Consider the following 22,612-nt stretch of genomic DNA (forward strand, 5'->3'; position numbering starts at 1 on the left):
TTTAGGATTGACTGGTTTGATCTCCTTGCAGCCCAGGCGACTCTCAAGAGTCTTCTCCAGCACCATAATTCAAAAGCATCAATTCTTTGACACTCGGCCTTCTTTATGATCCAACTCTCACATCTGTACATGACTACTGGGAAAACCATAGCTTTGACTCTATGGACCTTTGTTGACAGAGTGATGTCTCTGCATTTTATTATGCTGTCTAGGTTTGTCATAGCTTTTCTACTTCTATTTCCCTCTGTGGACCATGTGCTCCCCTGAGGCTACTTTTTATGGAAGGCTGGATTAAGTATAAGGAAACACTTGCCCTGAGGTCAGGACCACCCTGCCTAACTCCTCAGAGTGCTACATGCAACAGTATTGCTGCACACCAGATGAGGGAAGGAAGTGCAGTGAGGAGCGCCAGAGTGCCACGAAATGGCACTGTTTACTGGCCGGGTTCTCTGTGTGTTATGGATTCAGAGTCAGGTGAGTTTATTAAAATTCCACTTTGAGATCATGTAGAGTCATATGCTGTTGTAGAGAGGTCCCACACACCCTTTACATAATAGGGAAAATAGAGAAAACCCAGTCTGACTCTGTGCTGGGTCTCTTTCTTTTACTTTAACCTATGTGTTCTATTGCTTTTGCTACAAGCTAGTCACTAAAGGGATGCTGCCTATAGTTTGAAGTACACATAGTCCCCCAACTCCAGGAGCCCTGCCTCCCATGCCTGAGGTTAAATTGAAATACCTTTTTTTTTGTCAGCTCACAGGAAACACCCTGACCAGGACCACCTGTAAAAGGCTCCAGGAAAGAAGAAATGAACACATCCCCTCTGGGAGTCTGGCTGGAAGGAGGAAATAGTTGCAACAACTTAGGACCCCCCTTTTTTTTTTTTTTTTTTCAATCTTTTCTTCCCCGCCTCTCCATTTTGCTCTGTGAAAGAAACTAGCATCTAAACCTGGGCAATGGGACTTTCCTGGTGGTCCAGTGGCTAGGACTCCATGCTCCCAGTGCGAGGGGCGGCGGGGCTGGGGAGGGACGGAACGGGTTCAATCCCTGCTCAGGAAACTAGATCCTACATGCTGAAACTACAATCAAAGATCCTGAGTGCCCCAACTGAGACCTGCACAGTCAAATAAATAAGTAAATATTAAAAAAAAAAAAAAAAAAGATGATGCTGGGCAAGATGGTTCTTTGGGACACTGGTCCACCCTACCCTCAGTCTGCTGGCTTCCTGCTGGTCTCTCGATTTATTGGCTTGTCGAGCGGTATGCAGTGCAAGCCTGCACTGGGTAAAATTTCCTGAGTTTCCAGTGGCAGCGTCTTGTAAAACTCTAGCACAACATCACAGCAGGGAGCTGACACCAGTGCTGCTCAGATGCAGGACATTGTGTGCCCACAGGGCCCCTCCTCCTGCCCTTCTGTAGCCACATCCACTCCCTCCTTACCCCACCCCCTCTATAACCCCCAGCAGTCACTAAACTGTCCTCCATGTCTATAATTTTGTCATTTTCAAGAGTGTTCCAGAAATGGAATTCTATGATATATAGCCTTTGGGGACTGGAGTTCTTTTATTCAGCATAATTCTGTCAAGATCCATCCAGGTGGTTGTGTATATCAACAATTTAGTCTTTTTGCTGCATCCACGGTGCCAATGGACCACACATTGTCAGACTAGTCACCCATCAAAGGACACCTGGGTGGTTTCCAGTTTTCAGCTACTAGGAATAAACCTGCTGTGAGCAGCTGCTGCCTGGCCTTCGGTTTTGGTGCAGCCCTCTGAGGTGAGGGCCTGAGTGGTGGGGCAGAGCAAACTCTGTGAGGTCTTCCTGTAGACGAAGCATCTGCAATATCCCAATACATAATTGATCAGGCTCTCTGCAGCCTGGAGACAGCGTAATGGGCTACCAGGAAAGACTGTTTGGGCTCCAGTTCCAGCAACCTTTGAAAAAGCAAATGCTATCTCAGGATCCAGGGGAAAAACAAAAACATTCAGTGGACATCAGTTAATAGGAATAGCATCATTTTCACCAGTATTAAAAGGGATCACTAAACCAGAATGTGTGCTAAATTCAAGCGTTTTCTAAATTCCCACGTGAAAAAGAAAACCTCCGATAGGCCTGCTTCGGGGAAAAATAGCTCACTTACCACCCGTGAGCTGGAGCGTTGCCTGGTAGAGTTGGGGAGAATTCTGACCTCCCCTTCCCTCTGTCCAGAAAGAAAATTCTTCCAAACAAGGGTTGGCCGGTGAGGCCAGGACACAGAATTGCCACGAAGGAAGAATTTTTAGTGTCTGTCTTTTCAGAGTCTCAGCACTTACTTCTCTGTTAGAACAGATTAAGATGTGGAAACCTGACCTTGGAGTCTACATTTGGTATCATTCGTTTCATTTTATTTTTATGTTTCTTATTTGAGTAGATGTGAAGTGATATGTTGTTGTCACTTTAATTTGCATTTCCCTGATACCTAATGGATGTTGAGCATCTTTTCATGTGATAATTGGCTGTTTGTGTTGAATCTCTCGCTTTCATTTTTTTAAAGTTTTGGTCCTGCTGCAAGATTTGCAGAATCTGTTCCCTGACCAGGCACTGAACGTGGGCCCAGCAGTGGAAGCACAGAGTCCTGGGAGCTCCCTGAGTTGGTCTCCTCTGATTTTTCTTCCTTCTGCTGTTCCTTTCCTGCCTCTTTTTGGATTGGACAAATATTTTATATTATTCCATTTTACTTCCTCTGGAGAAGGAAATGGCAACCCACTCCAGTATTCTTGCCTGGGAAATCCCATGGACAGAGAAGCCTGGTGGGCTACAGTCCAGGGGGGTGTAAAGAGTTGGACATGACAGAGTGCGTGCACACACACACACACACACACAAACACACACAACCTCTTCATATACACATTTCTCATCTCCCACTTATCACCTCACACATGAAATTTCTCACTTGACAATGTAACCTATTCACAAACGTGTGATGTCCTTTATCCATACATCCTTTTATTGTCACTGTCATATCACTTACTTTTTTTTTTTTTAAGTATTTATTTGGCTGTGCCGGATCTTAGTGGTGGCGCGTGAGATCTAGTTTCCTGACCAGGGATCGAACCCATGCCCCTTGCACTGGAGCACAGAGTCTTAGCCACTGGACCATGAGGGAAGTCCCTCATTTACTTCTATATACACTTTAAAACCATCACACAAAGTTATTAAGCATGCTTTAAACAATCAGTTGTCTGTTAAGGAAGCTATGGGAAGAAGAAAAAAAGCATAATTTACGTTTGCCCATTTGTTATTTCCAGGGCTATCCTTTCCTTCCCATACATCTAAGTTTCCAGTGTATTACTGATATATTATTTTCTTTCACCCTCAAGAGCATCCTAAAGTGGGAATTCCACCCCCCCAACCAAAAAAAATAATATCCTAAAGCATTTCTTATAGTCTCTACCTGTTGGCCACAGATTCTTTCAACTTTATCAGGAAATAGCTTTATCTGTTCTCTTTTTTATGGTTTTTTTTTTTTTTTGCTGAACATATAGTTTTTGGCTGAGTTTTTAAAATTCAGCACTTTAAAGGTTTATCTAGTGGGTTTTTTGTGTGGTGAAAAGTCAGTGGAAATTCTTATCATTTTCCCCCTGAAAGTAACTTGTCTTTCTTGGCTGGATGCTTTCAAGGCTTTTTTCTTTATGGTTTTCATCAGTTTGACTGCAGTGTGCCTAGGTATGATTTTGAGACCACTTGGTGTCATTTCAGGGGGGCTCTGAAGAGCTCCGGTACCACAGCTCTTTATATCTCTGCAGGGAAGAATACAGTGAGAGCAAAGTGGTAGATGAGAAGTGATTTATTAGAACAGGACACTGTGAGGCTTACAAGCAGGCGGACGAGAAAGGCCATGCCCTGATAATTTAGGGGACACCGTTTTCTAATCAAAGGAAAAGTGGGGAGGAGAGGAGAACTTCTCTGTCTTTCTCAAGTAGACGCCATGTTTCCGTCATCAGTTCCTCCCCAGGTGGGGCAGAGGAGTTTACCTGTCCCTCCCTAGACGGTCAGGCCAGGAGTGTCATACCACTTTGGAAAAACACTTTAAGGTCTCAGTACAATGAAGGTCTTTCATTTTGAAGTCACCTTCCCATAAGTGATTGTTTTCTGTGTGCACAGAGCTTGGTTTGGGGACACTGACTTGTTGACACCACTTGGCAGGGTGCAGGCCCCATTTTCTACTGTTGTTTTTTTGTTATGTGGGCACTGTGTAAAAAACTTGTCTTAGGGGCCAAAGAACACGTCGGGGGCTCCTGACTCACTCAGCTCACTGGGTAGGATGTGGGTCTCCTGTCACCATTGTTTTGTTGTTTGGGGGCGTGTCTTGTGTTTCTGTTGCAAGATTTTGTTGTTAAGCAAACCTGCTTTCTTGAGTAATCATTAACTTACAGGGGTCAATCCTATTCTTTTTACTTAAAATCTACTAGTGGGATTAACTATTTAATCACGTATTTTGTCCCTTCATTCTGTCCCTATCAAGTCTATTTGCAGGTATCCTACTGAAGTTGTCCTGAGTTTCTGAATCTGTAAGTCAGCATTTATCATCAAGTTTGTGGACTTCTGCCCTCTTCTCACTCTCTTCTCAGTGGGTCTCTTGGAATCTCATCCAGAAAGTGCTGAGGCCAGCTGGCATGGGGCACGTACAAGGTACCCCCCCAACAGACTTCTCATTCCCCATCCTGAGATCGGTGCTCTGCCCTCTGCCTGCTCACCCAGCCACAGAGCACACACTACGCACACACGTTTAGCAACTGTGTTCACACTCAAACTGTTTCACATACATTTGTTGCTGTTGTAAAAGTTACCCCAAACCTACTTTGCTTTCATAAGAAATGCACATGCAGTTAAAGTAAGGTTTTATTTTGTGCATTCCCCAACGGTGCACAAGCCACAGAAGGCCCTGGTGGGTATGGAGAGGGGAGCGGGCTGGAGACAAAAGTAAAAGGCAACCCCTACTCCAAGAAGTTTTCAGTGCCATGGAGGCAGGAAACCAGAGTTGTGGAAATTCAGAGATGGTTGCTTCCAACCAGAGGGAGAGGATTTGTGGGGGTCGATCTCCCAGGTGAACCCTGAGGAGGTGGTGCTGGAGGGTTCAGATTGTACCGAGAAGGTATATAATCTTGTTCTACTTCACGCAGCAATATTACTTCATAAAACCAGACTAACAAGAAACACAAGACCAAGAGTTTTGCAAGGGGTAACTGCCATTGGCTCAGTGGTGGGAATTAACCCGGTGTCTTAACTGATCCCCCCAGGCATCAGGTCTTTGGTAAAGATAACAATGCTAGGTTATGGGCGACAGTCCCACACCTGTTAGAAACTGATATGCCCATGTCCACTTGCTGTTCTTGGTGACTCCGGGGCCCATGTGTCAGTGTTAGTGACCCCCAGGTGGCTTCCGTGTCCGCACGCGGCTGTCAGCGACCCCTGAGTCCGTCCTCGGCGTCGGGTACACGGCGTGGGGGCAGGGCGGCGGCGATGTTCCTGGGCGCCCCACGGCGGGAGTTTGGGCCGCCCTCTCCAAGCCAGCCCCGTCTGCCCGAGGGCGCCGGCTTGGGGTGGCGGCTCTCGGCCGTCCAGCCTCTACAGTAGGGGCCCAGGAGGGACGCACAACTGCCCACGACCGGCTCACGGGTGCTTCGGCCCCCAGGCGCATAGGAGCGCTCCACCAATCCTCCCTCAGCCCCAGCTACCATTCTGTCGGAGGGTTGCGCCCGCACGGCGGAAAGGCCTCCCCTTTAAAGCGCGCGCCCCGGAAGCGGTACCCGCCGCGCGCCGGCACCGGAAGTGGATGCGGCCGGCGGGCGGCGGCGGCGGGCGGCCGGCTCTGGAGCTGCTTAACGCTGCCGGGCGGGCGTCGCTGTGGCGGCTGCGGCGCCGCTCAGGCTTGGGCTGGCCCGGCGCGGCCTCGGGCTGCCCATGGGGCGCGAGGGGCCGGGCCGGTGACGCCGGACGCCCATGGACGCCCCTGAGGATCCGCTGCCGCCGGTGATATACACCATGGAGAACAAGCCCATCGTCACCTGTGAGTGCCCGGCGGCGCGGGAGGGGGCGGCGGCCGCGAGTAGCGCGGCCCAGGTCGCCGGCTCCTGGGTCCCCGCGCTCCGGCCCGGCCACTTCCTGGAATAGAGGTGTGGCCGGGGCGGCGGCTGCGGCTGGGCTCTGACTCCGCGGGCGACCTCCGACCTCCCCGGGGCCGATTTCCTAGCTCTCCTGGAGGCGACCTCTGACCTCCCTGGGGACGCCCTCCAGGTTGTTCGGCTGCAGTTGATAGCGCCGGGGACGCGGGGCGGCACTGACCGAAGTGCGCCCCGAGGGGCCCCCGCCGTGAGCCCCGTCCGGCCACAGGGTCGGCAGCTTGCCACTCGCGGCCCGTCCTTCGCGGTGGAGACTGTCTCCTCCGGGCACACTGTTCCTTCCGACCCCGCAGCGGGTCTCCCGGCGCTCGGTCACAAGCGTGGACGAAGTTTGCGTGCGGCTGTGGTGTTAGGAGACGGGGTGTGCACTTCAGGAATGTATTAAGTGGTGGGTCTGAGACGTAGGACGCCCGGCAGAGCCGTGCACAGCCGGCCTGGCTGGGATCGCGGGCCAGGACTCTTCCCCGCCCGCGACGCCGGCACAGAGCAGAGACCCATTTCACAGATGGCGTGTAAAGGTTCGGCGAGCTCTCCGCGCTGTGGACGGAGACGGGTGTCTCGACGTTTTTGGCTGTCAGTTGTTTTTGGTTTGTTTTTTTTTTTTGGTGCCACATTTATGCACCCACAAAGGAACTGTTTGTTTCTACAAAATTCCCTCTAATATTTACAGTCGTGATCTCAGAATTCAGTACTTTCAAAAGCACTGAGTTTATGGAAAGTGTTGAAATGTTGGCTGACGTTTTGCTGACTTGCAGAGAGAGATTTCAGACTATTAGGAGTTTTGACTTTTGACAGTGCTTTTGTCGTCAGTTAATTTTTTTCAGATGGTCTTCTATACTTTGAAAGGAAGCACTCTTCCTATAGCAACATCTGGGGGCAGGCACTTAGGCCATAGTAGACAGTTCTGTAGGTAGAAGATCCTTTTAAAAGTTAAAGTTTCTTTCATTATTTTTCACTTTTTTTTTTTTACTGATTAATCGATACTCTCCTTGTGTGTTTCCTCTTGTCATATTGCTGAGAAACTATATTTAAAGTTGAATTTTGTTGCTTTATGTTTAGCTGATAAACTTTCTTAGGAAAATGGACTGTTGTCACATCTGAATTTAGATGCTTGCATAATTCAGCCAAGTTTTCTCTTTTCACCAGGACACTTACCAACTGAAAGTCTTACTCAGGACTGCACCTTCAGTCTGAGAGAGCGGGTAGATGCAGTGGTCATCTGGAGGCCCTGCAGTTAATCCCCAGGTGCTTTCTGTATCCTGAGGGAAGAGGAGCCAAACTTGGGTGGTGCTCGTGTTCGGGTTCAGTGTCTCCCAGATCCTGGAGACTTCTCCCCAAGTGCCCTCCATGCTCTGAGTGCTGGATCAGTATTACTTGTGGAGACATCCAGATGTCCCGTTATACCTCATAGCCTTTAGCTTCCATTTTCCTGGCAGTGTTTCTGTAGGCATTGTGTAAATACATACCTGAAGAGAAGGTTCCTAAAGCTCTGTTGGTTCAGCCTTGACTTAGTGGGGAGATTGTTATCCTCTTGGTGTTAGAGATGCGCGGACGTGTTTAGTTTCATTTCACGTACATAACAGACAACTCTGGAAGAGTTTCCTTTTGTAAAAGCTACACTGGTGGAGGTTTTTCCGGTGTTTAAAGCTGTTGTCTGTACTGATGGTATCTCTGTTTTCAAAGGCACAACCATTCATTCATTGGTGCCTCAGAGAAGAAAGCGCCTTCAGTAAACTTTCAGAGAGAGTTAGCTTGAAAAATAAAAAAGATCTTTTTAAATTTAAAGATTTTTTTAACTTTTAGAAGAGCTGACTTCATAGTTCACTCTTGAAATTCCATTTTGGTGTGTCTGGACTGGAGCTCCAGTAAGCACTTGCTGTCCTGGTTTTGCGTCATACTTTCTTCGTTTTGTTCCATTCCTTCTGCAGCACACGTTTGATGGGAGCTCCTGGTCTAAGCACTGTAGATAAAGGTAGTAGAAAAACTGCTTTCAAAGTCCATCTGGAGGCTTGGCTGTTGTGTACATAGCCCCCTTAGCAGCATTTTAATTTTCAAAGGTCTGTATACTACTTCTTGCAGCCATTGCACCCTCAGGAAGTCTGTGTTTGTTCATTGTAAAAATGACAGCAGAGTTGATAACTCATTTTCAGATTTTTTTTCATATAATTTAGAACATTTTACTCTGAATGAATTGTGCATCAGCCTTTCTGAGAAGAATGTAGAATGTTACTGGTTCAGATAAATTTAAGAACTGTTTATTTGCAACTGTGAGAAGAGGGGAAAGTCCCCAGAGATTAGGGGTAAACAGGATACATCATTACTTGAAAACCTTGTTAAATTATTTTAATAAAATTCTGAAGCTGTCTAGAAGTTTTAATGACTTTCAGTTCATAATTAAAATTTTCCAAAGCCACTGCCCATCTGCCTCTGGTGCAGAGTGACCACCTTAGTCGAGGATCTGCTTAGACTTCCAGGGTTGGAAAAACTTCTCAGTGTTGGGAGATGTGTCTGAAATGCCCGGGGTTGTCGTCCGAGCTCTCAGTGGTGCTGCTGATGTGATGACATTGGGAGATGAATCACCTGGCTGTAGCAATTTGAACATCTATAGCATAATTTACTAATCATGAAAGATGCACCGTGAAACTGAAACCAATTCAGCAGATCCAGTTAGTCTAAATTTAAGTTGGAGCTTCGATTTTTTTCTTTCAGCCACTGGATCAGTTCTCTGCTTTGGAGTAAAGACTGGGGTTTCTGATCTAAGGATACGTTAGGAAAGAGGTGTTTCCTTTCCAGCTGTCTCGATTAGCAGGCAAAGCTATGGTAATTCCACTGATTTGTTGCTATCCTACCCAGAATTGTTCAGTTGCTAACTGAACAATTGTGTCTGACTCTGTGACTCCATGGACTGTGATACACCAGGCTCCCCTGTCCTCCACTATCTCCTGGAGTTTGCTCAGATTCATGTCCATTGAGTCAGTGATGCTATCTAACCATCTTATCCTCTGCCACCCCCCTTCTTTTCCAGTGAGTCCGCTCTTTGAAAAAAGTGGCCAAAATACTGGAGCTTCAGCTTCAGCATCAGTCCTTCCAATGAATATTCAGGGTTGATTTCTGTTACGATTGATTGGTTGGTTCTCCTTGTGATCCAAGGGACTCTCAAGAGTCTTCTCCAGCCCTACAATTCGAAAGCATCAACATGAGATTGCGTAGTATCTGAAAAATAGCAGTGTTCCATCCAGATGCTGATCTGTTCTCTCCCAGTTGCACTGGATGTTGCCGCTTTAATTTTTCTCAGTCTCTATATTTAGAGTTCTGTATCTGACATTATGAATTTTCATAGTGGGGGAAAAGATAGAAGAAATGAATAGATCTGTAACACTTTGTACCTGGCTGGAGTTTGTTTTTCTCTCCCTGTGGGTTAAAGTTTTTAAATTCCCACGTTGTGATTTTCTACCAAGCATGAAAGTGTGGCATTTGTGATTTAACCACTCTCAGTTTCATTGTTGGAAAAGTAACTTAAAATGTCCTCTGTTTAAACTGATACACTTAAATGCAGGTCTTGGTCCACAGTGCATTCTTAAGTCAGCAGAGAAGTAACAGTTGAGAAGAGGGGGGAACGTGTCTCCTTAGGAGACCTCAGTTCCTTGGGCCATGGTTGGAGGTAGGGACCCTGGTTGGAGAAGTTACTGCCTGTGTTCCCTGGCTTTAGAAGGCGCTGCCACCTGTGCGCAGGTAAAAGCGGGCGTGGTTTACCGTGTGATGACTTCCTCACCTGTGGCCCAGGGTCAGGGACGGTGCCAGTCACAGAGAGCTGATAGGGGCTTGAATGAGTGCGTGTGAAGTGCTCAGAAGAACGATGAATGTGCCAAAAATGTTAGCTTCTCAGCAGAGATTCCTCAGTTTTCTCTCTCCATGGTGGCTTAAGTGTCTTCAGTAATTTTTCCATGGCATTTCTAGACTCAAAAGAGTATTTAGTAATTCCATTTATTAAGTAGATTCAGGTAATTTTATTAAGTATTATGTCTTAACAGAAGTTACTGAAAAAAAATACACATAAATTGAAAGAAAAGTTTTTGCTTCTTTCTTAGATAACCACAGTAGCATACTCTTGGGATGGTTGCACCTGTTGGGCACAGCACAACCTCTCTAAGCAGGGGATCAGATTGGACGCAGTGGCTCGCTTTACTTGGGGTGAGGGTGGGGTGGTACTTGCCTTTCATCACAACAGTTACCCTGTTTTGTGATGATAATGATGTCACTGAAAGAAATACAGCCGACGTAGTACTGAAACTGACTCTCCTGGGGCCTGGAATGGCTTGGTATTGCTGTTTTCCCTGGAGATTTGGGACATCCTTTGGGCCTCTGTGGGTTTGCTGCAGTACTCTGGAGCACCTGGTAAGTTTGGGAACCGATGTTACTAGTATGTTAGCCCAACTCTAGGGTGGATCTGCACCAATCATTGAGATGTGAAAAACTTCCTTTTCCATTTGAACTTCAGCTCATGGGCTTGATTTGTGTTACTGAAGAGTTTCTAGTGAAGTTTGGTTTATGCAGTAAGACTCAAGGGTCTGAGTTTTTTTAAGCTCTTTGAAGTAAGCATGGCACACACCATGCAGGAACCAATCTTGACCTGGAAGGGAGCGGACAGCCAGCTGGCTGGTCCACACAAGAGGTAGGAAGGGCCTTGGTCACCTTTTATTGAAAAAGCAAGTGACTTACCTGAGAATTTCTTGTCTAAAAACAGATTTTTGCCAGTTGACGGAGTGCTGGTGCCTTGTCTCCCAGGGCTCCCTGGTGATCCCCCCTCCCTCTGCTCTGGCCTGGGGGTCTGGATGACGGACACGGGCCCCCACAGATCCTCCCTGTCACCCCTTCCTTCACCTCACCTTCCCTTCTGTCTTTGCTCCCTTTGGTCCCCACTTTCAATCAGATTGTCCCCGTGGGACTGCGCTTAATGTGATTTTTATGTGTATTCGCAGTATTTTGCTCTTTGAGAATATTTAGTTTTTAAATTTAAAATTGATGACCTTGGAGTCATTCTGACTTCTCTTTTTCTCTCACAACCAACATTGTCTACCAGCAAATACCATTTGATCTTTGAAATTGATCTACGATTCAGCCCCTTTTCACTGCTGCTCCCCCAAACCCTGGCCCCCTTCACCTCTCCCTGGGACCCCCACAGCCTTCCAGCTGGCCTTCTGGCCTTACCCTTGAAGCTGATTCTCTCTGGGGTTGGGGGCAGTCCCTCCAAGAGAGAAGTTGGCACATACTTCTTGGCTTCTGCCTCTCCAGGGGCCACCCACCTTCTTGGCATAGTATTCTCAGGGCTTCCTGTGGGCTCTGAGGCCCTCTGTCCGAGTCCCCCAACTCCACCCCCACCTGGCCTCCTGGCCTGGCCTCGCACGGCACACGGCCCAGCAGCCCCTGCCCTGTCGCTCTCCTGACCCCCTCGGTGTTTCCCTCGCGCACTGGGGCTGCTCAAGTGCCACCGCCCAGGCCTGCGAGGGTTTGGCATCTCTTGGACTTTGCTCAGTCTTCTGGCTCAGCACCCCTGACAAACTTTTTTTTTTTCTCTCATGGTTGTTACTCTCCACCACAACCTGGGCTGCCCTGGAATAGAATGTGAGGTTCAGAACTTTATCTGCTATGTTCACGGCTGTATTTGTGGCACCTGGATGGTGCTGGGCACATAGTTGGTGCTCAGTAAATATTTGTAGAAGAAATTAATAAGTGAGCAAACATTACTCTAAAGGGGAAACTGTGTTACATGTAAGGTAGGAGCTTTTAATGGTGTAGTTATTTTCTTTAAATACATGTCTTTGTCAGGATCAGATAGCTTTGTAGGAAAATGTTTGGAGAGTTTGAGTCCTGGCCGCTGAGACTTGGTTTCAGGTAGACTACTATGCACTTGCGTGGTTCTTTGTTTTTTGGTGCTGGAGCATTTTCTCTTTGGAGTTTTTGAATCGAGGAAATACATATTAATCTAGTAGAAGAAAAGTTCCATGGCCCATAATGTTTGAAATAGTCCTTCTGAGTTGTGTTCAAGTATGGTTTCTTTACTTCAAGTCAGGAGAAATGTATGAACAAACCGAGGCATTCTCAGGTCTGTGATTCAGCTTCTGCTCAGGAGCATTTAGGATTGAGGGACTGTCAACCTGGCATTTGGGTGAAGCCTTTGAAAAAGATACAGCTGTAACTTTTAGTAATGAAACTTTAACCTTAAAAGTATATAAATAAAGCAGGAATACATTTTCATTATGAAGAATGAAATCGAGAAGTTTAATTGTTGGGTCAGAAGGGGAGACCCCAAATTGCCCTGTGAAAAAGCTGTCCTCCTAGTTATACTCTGCCCCACTGGGTCGGAGATACCTTTTTAATTTTTGCCAGTCTAGTGGACAGGTTATAGTTTTTTGTTTTTTCTTTTTCTGAGCAGCTTTATTGAGCTTTAGTCTACATATTATAAAATTAATATCCGTTGTATGTGTACACTTTTCAGACTTAGTAAATGGTCACAGTTGTGCAGCCGCCACCATAGTTCAGTTCTAGAACATTTCCATCACCCCAAGAACTGGTAGCAGTTAATCTCTGCCCCTAGGCGTAGGCACCTCTGATCTGCTTTCTGTCTCCATAGATTGGCGTTTTCTTGACGTTGCGCAGAAGAGTCGTGTAGCATGCAGTCTCCTATCTGGCTTCTCTCACCCTGCGGTGTTTCTGAGGTTCGTTCGTGTTACACCAGCTGCAGTTGGCCCCTCCTTTTCTTGCTGTCTCGTGTTCCAGTGTGTGGACTCCTTTATCAGATACGTGATTTGCAGATATTTTCTTCTATTCTTTGTCTTTTAGTTAATCTGTCTTCAGAAGTGCAAACATTTTAAATGTTAAGTCCAGTTACCCATTTTTTTCTCTTATACTTTCAGTATCGTATCTAAGAACTCTGACCAGCCCAAGGCCATCTTCCATCATAGTTGTTTTGGTGTTATACACCTGATGATTAGTGAGGTTCTTTTTATGTGGTTCTTCGTGCTTGTACCTCTTGAGAATTGCCTTTTCATCTGTGTTTATTTCAACATATACGCGGTATGGCCAAAAACATATCTAAAAGATGGGTTGGAAGAGCACTAGGGAAGATGTGCGTTTGATTTTTGTATTTTACGCCACATGTATTAGTTTTCTAGGATAGCTGTAACAAATTATCAGAAACGGAGTGGCTTAAAACAACTGAAATTTATTTTCTCACAGTTCTGGAGACTATAAGTTGAAAATCAAAGTATCAGCAAGGCTGTGCTTCTTCCTGAGGCCTTGAGGGTGGAGGTGGTCCTTTCTCACCTCTTTCCAGTGCCCAGAAATCCTTGCTGTTCCTTGACTTGTAGGTACATCACTCCAGTCTCTGCCTTGTCTTCACATGGCCTTCTCTCTCTCTGTGTTTTCCCTTCTGCCTCTTATCTGACCTGACAAGTAACTTCTTGTCATTGGATGTAGGGCCCATCTGTATATGATACGGAATGATCTTATTTGAGAGTTTGAACTTAATCATATCTATAAAGACCCCTTTTCCAAATAAGGTTCATTCCCAGGTCCTGGGTTGGGGGAGCGGCGGTCAGGATGTGGACAAATCTTCTAGGGGTGCTGGTCAGCTCCTTGATTACGGCATCTGCACTGGCATCCAGGTGCACGTCGGCAGCGTCCAACATGTGTCTGGTTTTATAGCACTTTCTCCATCTAGAGGCATGTCCTTACTGTGCTCCTGACCCCTCCCTGAGCAAGTCCATGGTATCTGGAATTTTGGGCTTGAGATGTTGACTCAGGGTGGGATGATCTCTTAAGAAAAGATGAACCTATTATACAACCTCTCTTTCCTTTTTTTCCCCCCAAGAAAATAAATGTTTTTATTTGGCTTCCTGCACACGTGTTACATGATGTTTCATTCCTCAGTGTTGTTTTAGGCCCTCGTTTGCCAAATTTTTTGAAGAAGTGAGCAGGGAGGGCTTCCCTGTTGGCTCAGTGGTTAAGAATCTGCCTGCCAATGCAGGAGACATGGGTTCGATCCCTAATCCAGGAAGATCCCATAGGCCATGAAGCAACGGCGCCCGTGTGCCACAACTTCTGAGCCTGTGCTCTAGAGCCCGCGAGCTGCGCCTGCTGAGCCACGTGCCTCCGCTGCTGAAGCCTGCGCACCCTGGGGCCGGTGCTCCACCACAAGAGGAGCCCCCACGATGAGAAGCCCACTCTCCGCAATGGGAGAAAAACCTGTGCAACAGCGAAGACCCAGCACAGCCAGAAATAAGATAAATGAATGAATGCATCAGTGAATAAAATTATTTTTTGAAAACAGTGAACAGAAAAATTATGAAGAAACTGACAACAGGCTTATACCTTGCTTTCACCAGCGAGTGTCATGTCATGTGTTTGGAAATTTTTCCTTTTTCCTACAGATCTATTTAGTGTTTAGAAGTAGTTGCATATATTTCAGAGCTGCAATTTTAGGTCGAGTCTTAGAACTCACAGTAACACCTGTGGTAACAATTTTTACTACGCTCACAGCTCACCATTTGTAGGCACTCAGTCTGGCTAGGTCAGCTTGAAAGTTCCTCAAGCACTGAGGTGAACAGCGGGAAGGGCCAGCAGGCAGGTCATTTTGAGGCTGAAGACCTGAGGGCCAGTGTCTGCCTGACCAAGACCCCTCAGTATTGAGTGCCGCAGCGAGGACCGGGCCCGAGGTGGCCGACTCCTGGTCCACCGTAACCTCGCCAAGGGCTCGGGGAGTCAGACCCCGTCTGCCCACACAGAAAGGGGTTGTCCCTCAAGTTATCCCTGAGGGAAAGCCTTTGCCATAGAGCTAAGCAGAATCGAAACATCACTTTCTTTAGTTCAGCCGCTGAAGAACTGAGTAGGGTAGCCGTACTGGCGGTTTTTAGTGTAGTCTTACTGATTCTAAAATTAAATCCGTCTTCTGAGAACTTGACAGCCAGTGCCATCGCTCCATCTGCTGTAGGATGTCCTGGCCTTTGGGGGCCCTGTGCTGTGTAGTGTAGAACGAGGCCCTGGATTCACCGTCAGAGCAGGTCCTCAGCATCTGCTCCTGGCTTCTTAGAGCTTACGTTCCAGCAAGAGCGTAGATTGTGTGCGTACAGGGTAAATTATATCATGTAATAGGTGATGCATGCTAGGAAGAAAGGAGAAAGAGATAAGGGTAAGAGAAATGGGAGAATTGTTAACATCTCAAACGTTTTATTATAGAAACTTGCAAACTTGTATTAAAAAAAAATAGTATGAAGAACCCCTCCAAGCCTGTCACTCAGTTTCAACAACTAAGTGGTCAGTCTTGCTTCTTTATACCCCCGCCCATTCCTTCCAATCCTGTTGTTATTTTGAAGCAAATCTCAGGCATTGAACATTTATCAGTAAGTGTATGTGTTGTGGACTGAATATTTGTATGCCCCACCCAAATTCCTACATTGAAGCCCAGACCACTAATGTGGTTGTATTTGCAGATGGGACCTTCTGGGAGATAATTAGGATTGGCTTGGATTACGAGGGTGGGGACCTCACGGTGGGAGTCATCGGCCTCGTAAGAAGAGGAGGAGAGGCTGGGAGAGCAAGTCAGCAAGCGGGGAGCCCTCACTGGGAAGCCGCAAGGAGGCACCTTGGACTTCAGCCTCCAGAACAAGGAGGAAAACAGTTGTATGTATTGTTTAAGCCACTCCATCTGGGGTGTTCTGTCATGGCAGCCTGAGCTAAGACAGCCTGTAGCACTGAAAGATAAGGACTTTAAAAAATAAGACTGCAAAATCTTTATCACATCTAAAAATACAATTCCTTAGTATCAAATATTGAGTGTTTACATTTCCAGTGTCTGATGTGTCTTTTTTTTAAAATTTCTTTAAATTACTTAGTGTCAGTAGGTTTTTAGATTGGTGTTTCCGTTCTGTCTTGAACTCTGGGTTCCCTTCCCCCTCTGCTTCCTTACCGCTTGTTGAAGAGTCGGGGGCGCGCCTGGTGTCCGTTTGCCAGCTGGCTTCCGAGGTGTCGGAATCCTTGTTGTAGGGATCTTTAGTTCCTTTGCTCTCTGGTGTGACATGATGTTCCAGACTCACTTTGTGCATTTCCTGCTCTGGCCCTGGAATCAGCCCTTCTTCAGGGAGCCCCGATTCCTTCTGGTGGGAGATCGTATTTGGAGACCCCAGTCTGTGTGCTTCGGCTTCTAGTTGTTGCTGGGCCTTTATAGGGGGAAGAGCTGGGCTCTAAATTCATTCTGATCTTTTCAGTTCAGATTCAGAAATTTAGGGCTTTATTTAACTGCTCTGTCCTCTGTATTTGCTTTCTGCCTGCTCTCTCTCTCTCGTGTATTTTTTCTTCCAGTGCTCAGGCATGCTTGGGGATGATAGAACAAGGTCCTCAGATTGGATCAGAGTCCCGTGGAGTGCTCATGGGGGGCCAGAGTTTCTGATGGAGCAGGATGGGGCGGGGCCTGGGAGTGAGGACCTCTCACAGATGCCCAGGCGATCCTGGTGCTGTGGGTCCAGGGCCCGCCTCAGGCACCTCACACAGCCTCCGATGCCCTGTGACTGCCACCAGCAGCGCAGCAGTCGAGTGTGTAGCCCCGCCCTCTCTGCCCTGTGCCTCCCTGACCTGAAGCATCTCCTTCTGTAGGAAATAGTCATACGTGTTGTATTAATATTTCCCTTTCTTAGATAAGAGATCGCAGACTGCATACACATTCCCGACTTCGCTTTCCCCCCAAGATTTCTGGGAGAACAGAGTGCAGAGATGGTGCCCTCTCTTGTTTACAGTCCTTAGAGCCCTGTTACAGAGAAGGCAATGGCACCCCACTCCAGTACTCTTGCCTGGAAAATCCTGTGGACAGAGGAGCCTGGTAGGCTGCAGTCCATGGGGTCGCTGAGAGTCGGATACGACTGAGTGACTTCACTTTCACTTTTCACTTTCCTGCATTGGAGAAGGAAATGGCAACCCACTCCAGTGTTCTTGCCTGGAGAATCCCAGGGATGGGGGAGCCTGGTGGGCTGCCGTCTATGGGGTCGCACAGAGTCGGACACGACTGAAGTGACTTAGCAGCAGCAGCAGAGCCCTGTTATGTCGATATGCCATGGTTTACTCTGGCCATCCATCAGTGGAATTTGAATGGTTTCATCTTTTGCTGTGTCAAATATATTTTCCCCATGTATCTGTTGGGGTCTGTCACTGTGAGGATTGCTGGGCCTGTGGTAAGCACAGTTTTGCTAGTTCAAATCCCCCTTCATAACGGTGCTCCTTTTGAAAATGATAGTGAGACCCCATTGAGAAAGTGAGTGATCTTTTCGAACGGACTTTTAAGGAGGTGAGAGGGAAATCTAGGGAAAGAGCGGTTTGGGAGAAGCCTCCGGTCCAAGTGTGCCTGAAACAAGCAAGATATCCTCCTGAATCGCAAATGCTGTGATTCAAACGGCTGCAGCTTGACTATATTCCCTGTGTTTTAAAAAATGTAAAGTTTCAAAGGCTGATTTTTTGGTCTTCTTATATATAGATGCACTTATCCAGTCTTTCTTCTGTTAAATTCCTGAGTTTTGGGGTCTAATGTGGTCTCTGAGTGCTAGAGAAGGTCATTACTACCCTGTCTTTCTTCTTAAAAAAAGGAGACTTTGGGACTTTCTGTCTCGAGCAGCCTCTGTGCATTGGCTGTAGTTTCTTTTCTGCAAACTCGAACAGTCCGGAACTTGGTTAACCCTCACAGAGTGCACTTCGTCGGCAGGGTGGTGCTGGTTGCATAACTGGGTGCGGGGAGCGGGGGAAGCAGCACGGGGAGAGCGAGCAGGTGTCTGTCACCGGCAGGCTGGGGAGCTGGTGACCAGACCTGTCAGGAAAAGCTAGTGCTGAGATGGCAGGATGGGCCAAGTTGTGATTTAAGAACACTGCAGTGGGTTGCCGTTTCCTTCTCCAGGGGATCCTCCCAACCCAGGGATCAAACCCACATCTCCTGCGTTGCAGGCAGATTCTTTACCAGTGAACCACCCAGGAAGCCCAAGAAACAGTAAAATGAGAGAAAGAACCATCTGCAGCAGCAGTGCATACTGTTGAGTCAGAGTGGGCAGCTGTACTCTGACGAGCTGCTTGACTCACCTGGGCGGGGAGCCGTGGGTGCCTGGGCTTCCCTGTGTGGGGTGGCCCTCGGGCTGCTGGGAGGACTCCGGGTGACTGAGCACCTGCGCAGTAAATGAATGGTCCCCCCTCTGACTTCTGTCAGCTAGTTCTCACCTGGGGCCAAACCCTCTAGCGCTAATAGCAAGTCCTCCCACATCATCAGATTGGGATAGTCCATAGATTGGGGGTGGGGAGGGCAAATCAAATGCTTCTCTTTGTTTTAAATCAGTCCCATGACTTCACTTTCGATGGTTGTGTCAGTTTCTTGTGACTGCTGTAACAATTACGTAGACTTTGTGCCTAAAAGTAACACAGAGGTATTTTCTCCAAGTCAGAAGTCTGACATGGTTCTCTCTGGACATGGTTCCTGTGGATAGGGCTGCTCCTTCTGAGGGCTCCAGGGGAGAATCCCCTTTCCGGCAGCTGGAGGTGCCCGTTCCCTTGGCTCTCTGGGCCCCAGTTCGGTCTTTCTCGTGACGCCATCTCTCTGCTTGTGGCTCTTCCCCATGTAAGGACCCTTGGGAGCACAGTGGGCCTGTCCGGATAAGCCAGGATCATCTCTTTATTTTAAGGTCAGCTGACTAGCAGCTTAAATCCATCTGCAACCTTGATTCTTCCTTGCTGTGTAATGTAACATGTTCACAGGCCCCGGGGAGCAGGACGATTCTGTCAGTTTCTGAATGCCCTTGACACATGTCTGATTCTATAAGTATGAAAGCCCTGTGTCCTTCCCAACAAATAGGTGACTTTTCTGTTTAACCTTTGGCTCCCCCTGAGGCATGATTGGTAACTTTGGAGCACTCGCACCACATTTGTTAATGTATGCCACCCTTTCTGTAGATGGTTTAGTGCTAAATGCAGTCTTATGTCATCATCAAGTCTTAAAATTAAAAAAAAATTACGTAACTATTACATATACATAACTACTGCATATAAATAACCATAAATATTGCAGCTACATTAGCAACAACAAATGTATAGCTTTTTGAACAGAGATACAAATATTTTCTTCTCAATTAAGAGAATAGGTGCCTTTATGTTAGCCTAGTCTAGACACCCAGTGTTGCTGAGATGCAGACGGGGATCTCTCTCTAACCTCCACCCCAGATGGAGCCAGCTCACACGGTTTGGTTGGATGTTGATTCCAGCAGGGTTGAGCTTCATGTGCCTTTCCTCTGCTGGAGGCTCTTTCACACAGAACAGGACCCTGGACTCAGCCTCTGCTCTTTAAGTATCAGCATAAGACTGATTCTGTTCTGGTCGCAGTTGACCGTTAACTGAAGATCAGGATTTAAAATTGCTTTGACACTAAATAACCCTGTGACATTGCAGTTCTAGTGGATCCTAAAATAAAAGTTTTGTGCAGAAAAATGATTGAAAGTGAAAGTTTCCATTGCTGTTTGCATTGGTGAAGGGTGAAGCCGATGCTGTGCGACTGACCTCAGCTGTGAGTGGCCCTGAGTGCGGCTGGGCGGGTCTGCTGCGCCCTCCTGGGCTTGGTCTGGACATGTTACTCGGCTCTGCTTAGACTCTGATCTTAGTGATGGTGTGTTGGCTCTAAAAGACTGGCCTACAGGTTTCTATTTTTAGTTATAATTGATTTCTTTGAAAATTAGAGTTGTTTCAAAAATAGCCAATTTCTTACTGTCTCTTTTTGTTGTTCATTCGCTGGGTTGTTTACGACTCTTTGCGACCCCAGGGACACCAGGCTTGCCTGTCCTTCACCATCTCCCAGAGCTTGCTCAGACTCATGTCCATTGAGTCAGTGATGCCATCCAACCATCTCATCCTCTGCCCTCCTCTCCTCCTGCCCTCAATCTTTCCCAGCATCAGGGTCTTTTCCAGTGAGTCGGCTCTTTGCATCAGGTGGCCAAAGTATTGGAGCTTGAGCTTCAGCTTCAGCATCAGTCCTTCCAATGAATATTCAGGATTGATTTCCTTTAGGATTGACTGGTTTGATCTTCTTACTGTTCAGGAGAGTCCAGGGGACTCTCAGGAGTCTTCTCTGGCATCGCAATTCGAAAGCATCAATTCTTCAGCATTCAGCCTTCTTTATGGTTCAACTCCCACATCTCTACATGACTACTGGAAAGACCATATCTTTGACTATACAGACCTTTGTTGGCAAAGTGGTATCTCTGCTTTTTAATACACTGTTTAGGTTTGTCATAGCTTTTCTTCCAGTATTCACTCAAGTATTCTTGGGCTTCCGTTGTGGCTCAGCTGGTAAAGAATCTGCCTGCAATGTGGGAAACCTGGGTTCGATCCCTGGGTTGGGAAGATCCCCTGGAGAAGGGAAAGGCTACCCACTCCAGTATTCTTGCCTGAAGAGTTCCTTGGACTGTATAGTCCATGGGGTCACAAAGAGTCAGACACCACTGAGCGACTTTCACTTTTCTTCCAGGGAGCAAGTGTCTTTTGATTTCATGGCTGCAGTCACTGTCCACACTGATTCTGGAGCCCAGAAAAGAAAAGCTGCCACTGTTTTCACTGTTTCCCCATCTGTTTGCCATGAGTGATGGGACCGGATGCCATGATCTTAGTTGTTTGAATGCTGAGCTTTAAGCCAGTATTTTCACTGTCCTCTTTCACCTTCATCAAGAGGCTCTTCAGTTCTTCACTTTCTGCCATTAGAGTGGTATCATCCACATATCTGAGGTTGTTGATATTTCTCCCTGATGTACTCCTTTCCCAGTTTTGATTCCAGCTTATGCTTCATCCAGACTGGCATTTCGCATGATGTAGTCTGCATATAAGTTAAATACACAGGATGACAGTATACAGCCTTGATGTACTCCTTTCCCAGTTTTGAACCAGTTCATTTTTCCATGTCTGGTTCTACTTGTTGCTTCTTGTCCTGTATACATGTTTCTCAGGAGACAGGTAAGGCTCCTATTTGGTATTCCTATCTCTTTAAGAATTTTGCACAGTTTGTTGTGATACACACAGTCAGAAAGGCTTTAGCTTAGTCAGTGAAGCAGAAGTAGATATTTTTTTGGAATTCCCTTGCTTTTTCTTCTTTCTTTTTCTCTTGCTTTATCTGTGATCCAGTGGATGTTGGCAATTTGATCTCTGGTTCCTCTGCCTTTTCTAAATCCAGCTTGTACATCTGGTACTGTTGAAGCCTAGCTTGAAGGATTTTGAGCATTACCTTGCTAGCATGTGAAAATCTAAATGACACATCTTTATCTATATTTATTTATATTCTGTTGGACATGTGTTAGTGTCTTCTCAATATTGGTAAAAGTTAACTGTTTTATAATTGAGTTCCCAAGTCCTTCTGTTTTTAAAATTTTAAGAAAATGTTCAGCTGAGTTTATTGAAATGTGACCCATATATACTTAAGTCACTGAAATCATCTTTTTTAACTCCCACCCCCCAACTGGCCATGTTTAATTAGTTCTTACTTGCTTTTAACATAAAAAGTTTAAAATTATGTGATTAATACATAAATATATGCTTCTAAAAATCTCAGCGAATGCAGTCCTAATTCAGAAAATAGTGAAGGTCTGCCTCAGATATCTGAGTGCGTGGACCAGAGTCTGATCACAAATGGCAGACATGGGAAGAGAGGCATAGTCAGGAGCCCAGGGCTCCGCTGGCATTTTTCTCAGACGTCTCTTGTTGTGGAACATGGGGCTTAGTAGCCTCACAGCATGTGTGTGGGATCATAGTTCCCTAACCAGGGATCACACCTGCGTCCCCTGCATTGGAAGCAGATTCTTAACTACTGGACCACCAGGGAAGTCCGAGTGAATCTTAATAGCCCTCTTGAGAAAGAAAAATAAACACAGCAGTTTTCTGAGCAAAGTTCTCTTAACACATCATCTTCTAACAGCAGAGCCCCTGTTGTTCTCATGCCCCTGTGCAGCCCACGGGATCAAAACGAAGCTGCTCTTACAGTTCAGACCTCAGCACGCCAGTGGCTTTTCTACTAACTGGTTGGGCTGTTTTGGGGCACTACAAAGTATTAATACACATTGTTAATTACCTATCAAGTGAACGGAGATTTTATTCTTCTGAGGTTTTACATATAAGCTCTTTCCTGTCTGTCTTTTATGGCTCTTTGTAGCCCATTTTCAAAGATACTTCCCTCTGTTTTCCATAATACTCAGTATAAAAACTTGAGAGTATTATCATTAATAATAGCCATGCATTCTGAGAAAATCATGGTGGCTTTTCTTCACGTTCAGTCAACATAGGGTTTCAATGGATGGGAGTGAAAAGTAGGGTGCTGTGTCAGTTTGCTCGGGGTGCTCGGGGTAACAAAATACTCCAGGCTGGGGGTGGAGGGAGCTAAAACAGCAGAACTTTGTTTCC

At 46.6% G+C, this 22,612-nt stretch overlaps 1 protein-coding gene across 2 annotated transcripts in view; it reads left to right on the plus strand.

Moving 5' to 3' along the window:
• The first annotated feature begins 5,806 nt into the window (after positions 1 to 5,806).
• Positions 5,807 to 22,612, plus strand: part of TRAPPC10 (trafficking protein particle complex subunit 10) — a 75,806-nt gene continuing 59,000 nt past the window's right edge. For both annotated transcript variants that reach the window (XM_055569777.1, XM_055569778.1), the window contains exon 1: positions 5,807 to 6,048. In XM_055569777.1, the coding sequence (XP_055425752.1) occupies positions 5,982 to 6,048 (67 nt within the window). In that variant the 5' untranslated portion in view covers positions 5,807 to 5,981. The remainder of the gene's footprint in view (positions 6,049 to 22,612) is intronic.

The sequence above is a fragment of the Bubalus kerabau genome, chromosome 2 (assembly GCF_029407905.1).
Source record: "Bubalus kerabau isolate K-KA32 ecotype Philippines breed swamp buffalo chromosome 2, PCC_UOA_SB_1v2, whole genome shotgun sequence".
NCBI lineage: Eukaryota > Metazoa > Chordata > Mammalia > Artiodactyla > Bovidae > Bubalus > Bubalus kerabau.